Genomic DNA, 10,224 nt, shown 5'->3' on the forward strand with positions numbered 1-10,224 from the left:
GACGGCCAGAATGTGTTGCCTCTGGCCAAACACTCAAATATGCACACACACACGCCCGCATGCATATGTAGAAAAGGTATGAAAAATCTAAAGCGTTTGATTGGCATTGATTGTGGAAAGCCCTTGGGGCATTTCCTGGCCGCAATCAAGCCACTTCTGCGAATTATAAGCAACAATCGTTGCAAGTATATTCTTTTGTTCTGTGTTGGCATAAAAAAAAATGGACATGTATATTTTTTTGCCACATGTGTTTTTGGTATTTTAAATTGGACTTAATTGTTGTGCGTGCATATACATAATGTGTATACACAAAAGTATGCGCATATGTAAGCAGCAGAAACTTTGAGCACATTTGCTGCACCACGCAAGAGTTTTGCAGCAACAAAAAGATGCCCATGCAAATTACACTCACAAAAAAAGTAAAAAGAAATTAAGTTTTGCAACTATGTGTAGCAAAAAGTAAGAGTCTTGTGTGGCAATTAAAGATTGTCGCTCGCTGTCACCAGCAATACTTTATCTAGTATCTATGAATTCATACTACAAATACTTTATTTTTGATCCAATACAATAAACATTTAAAAATAAATTAAAAAAACTCTCTGACTGGATCTTTTTGTATTAAACTTGCTTGCGATTCTTTCTAGTTTTAAAATGCAACATGTGTTGGCATATGCATGTACATTGTATATTATACTTATTATTATAGACTGGCAACAGTCGCATATGCATACGCATTCTATTAAAGAAGTTCAACGAACGACTCATTAATTTGCATTTCGCCGGTGGAAGCGGCTTGTTCAAGTTCATTAACTTTAAAAGCATTACACAAATTTAAGCCCATCGAAACGGGCAACTACATATGTACGTACATCTGTACGTATACTTGATCGATTCGCAGTGGAAACAAAAAGAAAAGAAAAACATCGAATCAGCTTTGTACCTAACACAGTGGTTCCAATAATACTCTACGCAAAGGGGAAATACATGAAAAACGAGATTAGTTTGTCTTGATTGCGATAGTCAAGCTAAGCATAAATAAACACAAATTTTATATTAAACTATTTCATATTTACTATTAATATTTTCAAACCTTTATATCTACAACAATTCGGATCTAGTAATATCGATTAATTTAGTTGCTTTAAAATAGACAGTAAATATAAGGAAGAATCACAAGGCTTAAGACCTATTCAAATTTAGTTGAAATGTATATAAATAAGAAACTGGGTATGTGGTATTCCAGGTGTTGGGTTACACAATAGAGGTTTTAGAATTCTCGTAATGGCAAAAAATATAAATAAAAAGAAAAGTGACAGGGTGTATCGGCCCTTGAAAACGTGTGACTTATGCAAATCCCAACCCAAGCGTGTCACCCATAATCCATTAATTTTAAGTCTTTGCCAGATTTTAATGAAAAAAATGAGCACACATACTAAAGAAATTCAAATTTTTTACATATTTCTAATTGAAATTCTAAAAATTAATTTACAGTATATTTATGTATATGCACATTAAAGTATCGTGCCATATATTATTTACTTACCTAGATTTGTGCACTTTAAATATGATAGCCTCTGAAATTACAGTGCATCGAGAAATGAGCTGTTTATTTATGCAATTCGTTGACTTTAATTACTTGGGAGTGTTTGTGGTCAAAGTATTCACCATTTTTATTCCTTCTGGAATTTGTAACATGCCCACCTAGCAAGTGTATAAAAGCAGCTAGTGGAAAAGTTGTGGGTTTAATTGATGTTTGTGTGGCAATTCGGTCGCACACTCTAGCTGGATTACGCAAGCCTTAAACATATTGTGATTTATAATAGTGTTAAAGTGAAAATACATCTTAAAGGATAATCAAACAATTTTTTAACAATATCCCTGTAATTAAACAAGTGATTTAAACTCAGTAAAATGGCTACCGAAATGTTGTTGAAAAAGCACAAAAAATACTCAAGAATTCTTCCTGAGACCGATGGTGATGAAATTGTCATTTCCGGAATGGCCGGAAAATTTCCCAACTCTAAAAACATAACGGAATATGAATACAATCTTTATAACAAGGTTCGTTACGATAAAGCATACAATAAAACAACTTGTGCGAGAGAAATACTACAGCCTATTACCAACTGTTGACAATAATAGAAATATATTACCTGAAACTTAAAATCAGAAAAAAAAAACTTAAAGCTAAAATAATTAAGCTTATTTTGCTTAACTGTGCATCCAAATAAAAACTATTCTCGTGTATTTCGCCTTTTTCTGGACATATCATAAGCAATACTTCCAGCATTATACTGGTGAAATTATCGAGATTTCTTTGCAAAAAATAAAACAAATTTTAATTGTTAAATACTTTCTCGAGTCACCAAGCTATTGAATATAAATTAGAAAATAAAATGAATCGGCTAAATTTGTTATGAAAAAAAACAAAAGTTTACTTCAAAGATCAAAGTTTACATTTCTCGAACTAACGATTTCGCAATCGAAGCTCAACTCATTATTTTGAATCGCAATTTTTACTTTGAATCAGATCGACATGGTAGATGACGATGAGCGTCGTTGGCGTCACTTCAATCCAGAGATACCCAAGCGCTCTGGAAAGATCAGCAATCTTGAAAAGTTCGATGCCACATTCTTTGGGGTGCACTTTAAGCAAGCCCATACCATGGATCCGCAAACCCGTATATTGATAGAGACGGCGTACGAGGCGGTCATTGATGCGGGCATAAATCCAAAAACTCTGCGTGGCACTAAGACGGGAGTCTATGTTGGATCCTGCATATCCGAATCGGAGAAAACGTGGTTCTACGAGAAGGTGTCGTCTGGTGGTTTTGGCATCACCGGCTGCAGTCGAGCTATGTTGGCCAATCGAATTTCTTACAGCTTGGGCTTGGAGGGTCCATCGTTTTTGCTCGACACGGCCTGCTCCAGTTCAATGTATGCACTTGACAATGCGTTTAGTGCGCTTCGAAATGGTGAAATTGACGCCGCAATTATTGGTGGCTCGAATCTGTTGCTTCATCCGTTCGTGACGCTTCAGTTTGCTCGGTAAGCATCTTTATGGCATTCCATATTCCCTATGGAATATTCTTATATGTTGTTTCAGACTTGGTGTTTTGGCTCCCGATGGCTTCTGTCGTCCGTTCGACAAAGATGCAAGTGGATACACGCGCTCCGAGACAATCAACTGCATGTTCCTTCAAAGGAAGCGAGATGCAAAGCGCGTCTACGCAAGTGTCATTTACTCGAAAACCAACTGTGACGGTTACAAGCCGGAGGGAATTACCTATCCCTCGGGCAAGGTTCAAGAGAAACTGCTTCAAGAATTCTACCAGGAAATTGATGTGACCCCAAATGACCTGGGCTATTTGGAAGCCCATAGCACTGGAACCGTGGTGGGTGATCCAGAAGAGTGCAAGGCCATCGACAATGTGCTCTGCAGCCAACGCAATGAACCACTGCTCGTGGGCTCTGTTAAGTCAAATGTTGGACATTCGGAAGCCGCATCTGGCATCTGTTCTCTGGTTAAGGCCTGCTTGGCTTTCGAAACCGGAGTGATTCCGCCCAATATTAACTTTACCGAAGTGAAACCTTCAATAACGGCTCTTTCGGAGGGTCGTTTAATTGTGGTTAAGGACTGCACTCTTCTGCCAAAGCCTTATATCGGAATTAACTCATTCGGTTTTGGTGGTGCTAATGCCCATGCCATCTTGAAAGCGTATCCCAAGACAAAGACCAATTTTGGCTTGCCTGAAGATAATCTACCCAGGCTTCTGACTTGGGCCGGCCGCACGGAAGATGCTGTCAATGAGATTTTTAATGCAATCGAAAAGAAACCTTTGGATGCCGAGTTTATTGGACTTTTGCAACATATTCAGGAGGAAGATGTTTCCGGCATGGTATTTCGCGGCTATGGCATATTTGCCAACAACGGCGTGGAACCCACCAAGTCAGTGGCTAAAGATGTGCAACATTATACCGGCCTAAAGCGACCCATTGTCTGGGTATTCAGCGGCATGGGTTCACAGTGGAACGAAATGGGCTCATCGCTGATGGTAATACCACGTTTCCGAGAGTCCATTGAGGCCTGTCACAAGACATTAGCGAAGAAAGGACTTGATCTCATTGATATACTTACATCAAGTGATCCTGCCATTTACGAGAATATTTTGCACTCGTTTGTCGGCATAGCCGCAGTCCAAATCGGTCTAACTGACGTTTTGCGTTCACTTAATTTGGAACCCGATTATATAATTGGACATTCTGTTGGCGAACTGGGCTGTGCCTATGCAGATGGAGGTCTGACGGCTGAGCAAATGATACTTGCTTCCTACTATCGTGGACGAGTCAGTGTGGACAGTGAAAAAATAAGAGGTGCGATGGCCGCTGTGGGCATAGGCTTCAAGTCGATTAAGAGCATGCTGCCAGAATCCATTGAAGTGGCATGCCACAATGGTGCCGACTCCTGCACCATCTCTGGGCCAATCGACGACGTTACTCGATTTGTGGCTGAATTGAAAGCGAAGGGAATATTTGCAAAGGAAGTGCCCTGCTCGAATATTGCCTATCATTCAAGATATATTGCCCTCATGGGCCCCCCACTGTTCAAGTACATGAAGGAGACAATACCACATCCGAAGCCTAGGTCGGAGAAGTGGCTCAGTACCAGCGCTCCAAAGAGTGATTGGGATCTTCCGGAACGTAAACTATGCTCTGCCGAATACCATACCAATAACTTGCTGAACAGTGTACTCTTCGAGGAGACTTTCGCTCTGCTGCCGAAAAATGCCTTGACTATTGAGATTGCTCCACATGGATTACTAGGCGCTATTCTCAAGCGATCCATGCCGAATGGTATTCACATTCCGCTCACACATCGAGGAAACAAGAACAATGCGCTCTTCTTTATGACAGCCCTTGGCAAGTAAGTACTAATGAAAATCTCATAGGCTTAAACTACCAACCGTTTGTTTTATTTTTGCAGATTATACCAAAACGGAGTTATGGTACCAGTTGCGAATCTATATCCCAAAGTTCAGTTCCCAGTCTCCCGGTCCACACCGAGCATTAGTTCACTGATTCGTTGGGATCACAGCGAAGATTGGTTTGTAACCAAGTATGAAAATATGAAGACTAAATCCAGCGGGGAACGAGTATTCTCCGTCAACTTAAGCAGTGACAATGAGGAATTTATGAGTGGACATGTCATAGATGGTAAATTTTTAGTGCCCGCCACATGCTATTTGCAATACGTTTGGGAGACTTTCTCTCTGATGTACCATGGACCCAGCTATATGGACGTTCCAGTCGAATTTGAGGAAGTGCAATTCCTACGAGCCACAAATATGTCAATTAATGGACAAGTTGAGCTGAATGTCATGATTCACTATGGCACGGGTCACTTTGAGGTAGGCCAAAGGCACACGCTTTTTAACATATAACAATAAATTATTTGATTCGTCATTATTTCCAGATAACTGATGCTGGTGCCTTAGTGGTCACGGGCACAATCAGAGAGATTGAAAGTCCCACCATACCGGAAGTCTATCATTTCGAAAAGGAATCGAAATTCCCGATGGTTTCCAAAAAAGATTTTTACAAGGAACTCAAGCTGCGTGGATACCATTACAACGGTGGGTTCCGTGCGGTAAGGAGCGCTCGCGCGGATGGCTTATATGGTCAAGTCGAGTGGAACCTCAACTGGGTTACATTCATGGATGCAATGCTACAAATTCATATTTTGGGCACGGACTCACGCTCCCTTTTGCTGCCAACGAAAATCCGCAAGCTACGCATAAATGGCTTACATCATTTCGATCTGATGAGCAAAATGGATCCCGAGAATCGAGTTCTTGATGTGTACGTGGATCATAAGTTTAATCGCATTGTAGCCGGTGGCATCGAGTTGACTGGACTCCATGCCAGTCCAGTGCAAAGGCGCAGACCGCCAGGCATACCAGTATTGGAGAAATACGAGTTTGTGCCCTATCTGCCAGCTCCGAAAGTGACTCTATCGAATGCCGCACGCATCTGTGTACAACTCGCCCTTGAGAATGTTCCGGTGTTGAAAATAAAACTGGTGGAGGTGGATACTGATGGTAGAGACACTGTGTTGGACAAGTTCACCGATGCCATTGAGGATTTGCCAGTTATAACCGGAGAGTATATGTATTTGACCGGTAGGAAGATTGAAGATATGCCTGGAATACATATAGAAAATGGAAAACTGTCCACTTTGTCCAACTACCACTTCGTGGTGGCGGGTGGCATTTGCGGCGAGCTCAACGAGGATGTTATTAAGAACGCCCAAAAGGTGCTTATTGATAATGGTTTCCTCTTGATCAGAGAGCGACCCACGATGAACCTGAGCAGCTTAAAACTGCCCGAACAATTCCGTTTGCTTACGGTTATTCCAATTGACAACAACGAGGAAGTGTTCCTACTTCTCCAAAAGGCGCCCAATAAACTGCAAATACAACCGACTGTCGTCAAGGTTTCCGACACTGACAAGAACTTTGAGTGGATCGGTCAGGTGCAGTCCGCTATAAGCAGCAAGAGTCCTGTTGTTGTGTACGCATTCAAGGAAGAACTAAACGGTTTGATTGGCTTGGTTAACTGTTTGCGAAAGGAGCCCGATGGCAATATGGTTAGCTGTTTTTACATCGATGATCCCAAGGCACCCGAATTTAGCCTAGCGGATCCCTTTTATTCGAGTCAATTTGCATTGGGCCTGGCTTTCAACATTTATCGAGATGTAAGTAACTAATTATATTATCCATATTCATGAAAGTTGATGGGAAATTTTTTGTGTAGGGAGCTTGGGGCAGTCTCAGGCATCTTCATTTGCCGGTGAATGATGAGGTCAAGCCTAGATTAAATCACATCTATGGAAATGTTATGCAACGCGGAGATTTGTCTTCATTGCGCTGGTTCGAAGGACCCCTGACTCCCGAGGAGTGCATGATCAAGATCGCCTACTCATCGCTGAACTTCCGAGACGTAATGCTTGCCACTGGTCGTTTAGCAGTTGAACTTTACGGAGCGAACCGGATCGATCAAAGTTGCGTGCTGGGCTTTGAATACTCCGGCATCAACATGGAAACGGGTAAACGGATTATGAGCATGGTGGTCAAAGGTGGCGTCGCTTCATATGTGGAGAAGCCCTCCAAGCTTATCTGGGAAATTCCCGATGGCTGGTCCCTGCAGGAGGCGGCTACGGTTCCAGTTGTCTACATAACTGTATATTATGCGTTCTTTATGGCCACCGATATTCGCAAGGGCAAGAGCATACTTATACACGCCGGCACGGGTGGAATTGGCTTGGCGGCCATTCGTGTCGCATTGGCCTACAATTTGGAGGTGTTCACCACTTGCAGCACACCCCAAAAGAAGAAATTCCTGTTGGATACCTTCCCACAGCTGAAAGGTAACCACAACTTATCCAGGTTTTTATTTATGCAAATAACATGAACATAAACAAAATCTTTCTTAGAATCCCACATCGGCAATTCCCGTGATACATCATTCGAGTTGATGGTGCAGCGCGAAACTGACGGCAAGGGTGTAGACTTTGTGCTGAACTCCTTGTCGGAAGACAAGCTGCTGGCTTCAGTGCGCTGTCTGGGACAATCGGGCCACTTCCTGGAGATTGGCAAATTCGATATGGCTAACGATAGCAAACTGGGCCTGGGCTGTTTCCTCAAAGAGCTTACCTTCCATGCTGTGTTAGCCGATAGTCTGTTGGTGGCACCCGACGAAGATATTTGGGTAATTATTCTGTGCACATATCAATATCAAGATCCAACTAAATTTATTGTTATCTGCAGTATTTGAAAAAACTTATTGATGCGGACATTGCCAGCGGCATTATACGGCCATTGCCAGTGACAGTCTTTCCGGCTCATGAAGTTGAGCAGGCCTTCAGGCATCTGATTGGTGGCAAGCACATTGGCAAAGTCATAATTAAAGTGCGTGAAAATCCTGAAGCACCAGAAACCCTGCCGGTGCGCGTCCTTAGTCAAGTCTACTTCAAACCGCATATGACCTACGTTATTCCCGGAGGCCTGGGTGGTTTCGGCATGGAGCTAGCCGATTGGATGGCTCTGCGTGGCGCCCGCAAGCTAGTTCTGAGTTCCAGCCGTGGCATCACCAAGGACTATCAGTGCTACCGCATTGCGTATGTATATCCATAATAGCTTAACTCTCAAGATCATAACAATGCTCCTGTATTTAACCACAGGCTGTGGAAGACTTACGGCTGCGAAGTTGTCATTAACACGTCCGATATATCTACGTTCGAGGGCTGTCGCAATCTATTGCTGGCTGCTGCCAAACTGGGTCCAGTTGGCGGCATTTTCAATCTGGCCGTGGCACTGCGGGACGGCATCTTTGCCAATCAAAATGTGGAGCAATTCGTACAGAGCTTCTCGCCGAAAGCAATTGCCACCAAACATTTGGATGTGTTGTCGCGTACTTTATGTCCCAAGCTGGAGCATTTCGTAGTATTCTCAAGCGTGTCCTGTGGTCGCGGAAATGCCGGACAAACAAATTACGGTATGGCCAATTCTGTCATGGAGCGCATCATTGAGTGCCGCCATAGGGCGGGACTCCCCGCTAAGGCCATTCAATGGGGTGCCGTGGGCGAGGTTGGACTGGTCGCCGACATGGCTGAGGATAAAATTGACATGGAAATTGGTGGAACGCTGCAGCAAAGAATCTCGTCCTGCCTACAGGAGCTGGACACATTGCTCAGTGCAGAGCCAGCGATTGTGGCCAGCATGGTTGTTGCCGAGAAGCGCTCAGGTCGCTCCGGAAACGAGAGTATTATCGATACGGTAATGAACATAATGGGCATACGTGACCTGAAGTCGGTTTCCCTTGGCACAACACTCTCCGAGATGGGTATGGACTCCCTTATGGCGGTTGAAATCAAGCAAACTCTCGAGCGTGACTTTGAGCTCATTCTGACGCCGCAGGATCTGCGTTCACTTACCTTCCAAAAGCTGCAGGAATTTATGGAATCCAGGGAAAAGGATAATACTGATGCGGTCAAAATGATTTTCGCATCTGAAGGCAAGATCTTGGGCATGGACTTGCTGCTGCGTAACCTGGGCGACGAAGCCCACTGTGATCAAATATTGTATCCGTTGGAAACGCAAGCGGCATCTTCAAAGCAAAGCCTTCCACCTAATATCATAATACCCGGCATGGAGGGTACTGCCGGTCAGGCCTGGTATAAAATAGGCTCCAGCCTGAAAAGCAGGACGAATGTTCTACAGCTCCATCAATTTGCTAAATTGGACACTGTCAGTGAAATTGCTCAACATGCATTGCAGGTAAGAATCCTATAACATCATGATTATATCCCTAAAGTATCTTTTCTAATGAACTTTTCTCTTTTTGTAGCATGTTAAGGCGCTTCTGAAACCATCGGATCCTTTCTACCTTATTGGCTATTCTTATGGCTCCTATGTGGCTCTTCAACTGGCGGCTCTGCTGGAGAATTTGGGCTTCCGTGGGCATGTGCTGTTAATCGACGGTGCCCCACACTTTCTAACAAGACTTACGAACCTGCATTTGGGTGCAAATTTCACGGATAACGATCTATATAACTTGCTCTTCTCTAGTATTGTCAACCAAATATTCCCAGAGGAAACCAAGGAATCGGCATCTCTAGTTTTCCATAAGCTTGAGACACTTAAAGAGAAAATGGACCTGTTCATGGAATATGTTGACAAACAGAATGTCTACAGCAAAGACTACTCCAGGGCAATGGTCGAGGCCATGTTCCGTAGAGTTAAGAGTGCTGCACAATTCGATTTGAACAGCGTAAAAGACCTGAAGTCACCCATTACGCTAGTCCGCCCCGCTGAAGTCGCTCTGCAGGATATCGAAGAAGACTACGGTGTGTCAAAGCTGACTTCGGGCAAAGTCACGCTCAAGGTAATTGAGGGCAATCATACGACAATGTTGGATAATCCAGTGCTGCCGCAGATAATAAACGACTTTGATCCTGGGCTATTGGATGACAAGAATTTCGAGGAGTATATTCGAGATGTTAAGGCCGTGTCCGTGGTTTAAAAATTCTATATTACCTTTCTTCTAGTTATTTTCACTTTAACGCTTTAAAGCTTGCTTGCATCAAATATTATTACTATAATAAAAAAAACATGTTTTCTTAAAAATTGATGGAGCTTTGCTAATTCAATCTAATTGTTCAACATT

The 10,224-nt window shown here is 43.0% G+C and overlaps 1 protein-coding gene across 1 annotated transcript; it reads left to right on the forward strand.

The window, feature by feature from the left end:
• The first annotated feature begins 1,763 nt into the window (after nucleotides 1-1,763).
• Nucleotides 1,764-10,184, forward strand: FASN3 (Fatty acid synthase 3). Its single transcript, XM_064694872.1, has 10 exons — nucleotides 1,764-2,061; nucleotides 2,531-3,048; nucleotides 3,107-4,924; nucleotides 4,985-5,408; nucleotides 5,474-6,754; nucleotides 6,814-7,426; nucleotides 7,493-7,767; nucleotides 7,827-8,176; nucleotides 8,240-9,335; nucleotides 9,406-10,184. The coding sequence occupies exons 1-10, from the start codon at nucleotides 1,912-1,914 to the stop codon at nucleotides 10,078-10,080; spliced, it is 7,200 nt and encodes a 2,399-aa protein (XP_064550942.1). The 5' UTR covers nucleotides 1,764-1,911; the 3' UTR covers nucleotides 10,081-10,184.
• The last annotated feature ends 40 nt before the right edge of the window (nucleotides 10,185-10,224 follow it).

This window comes from Drosophila montana, unplaced genomic scaffold (genome assembly GCF_035044405.1).
Source record: "Drosophila montana isolate Dmon_TW-CO22-7 unplaced genomic scaffold, ASM3504440v1 contig_3733_1, whole genome shotgun sequence".
In the NCBI taxonomy this organism is placed as follows: domain Eukaryota; kingdom Metazoa; phylum Arthropoda; class Insecta; order Diptera; family Drosophilidae; genus Drosophila; species Drosophila montana.

Bases quoted from the DNA above. Each gene is read 5' to 3' on its own strand.
- FASN3 (XM_064694872.1), top strand. From the start codon at position 1,912: ATGGCTACCGAAATGTTGTTGAAAAAGCACAAAAAATACTCAAGAATT. The intron at 4,925-4,984 runs GTAAGTACTAAT...TTATTTTTGCAG, and splicing joins TTTATGACAGCCCTTGGCAA to ATTATACCAAAACGGAGTTA. The intron at 9,336-9,405 runs GTAAGAATCCTA...CTCTTTTTGTAG, and splicing joins TTGCTCAACATGCATTGCAG to CATGTTAAGGCGCTTCTGAA.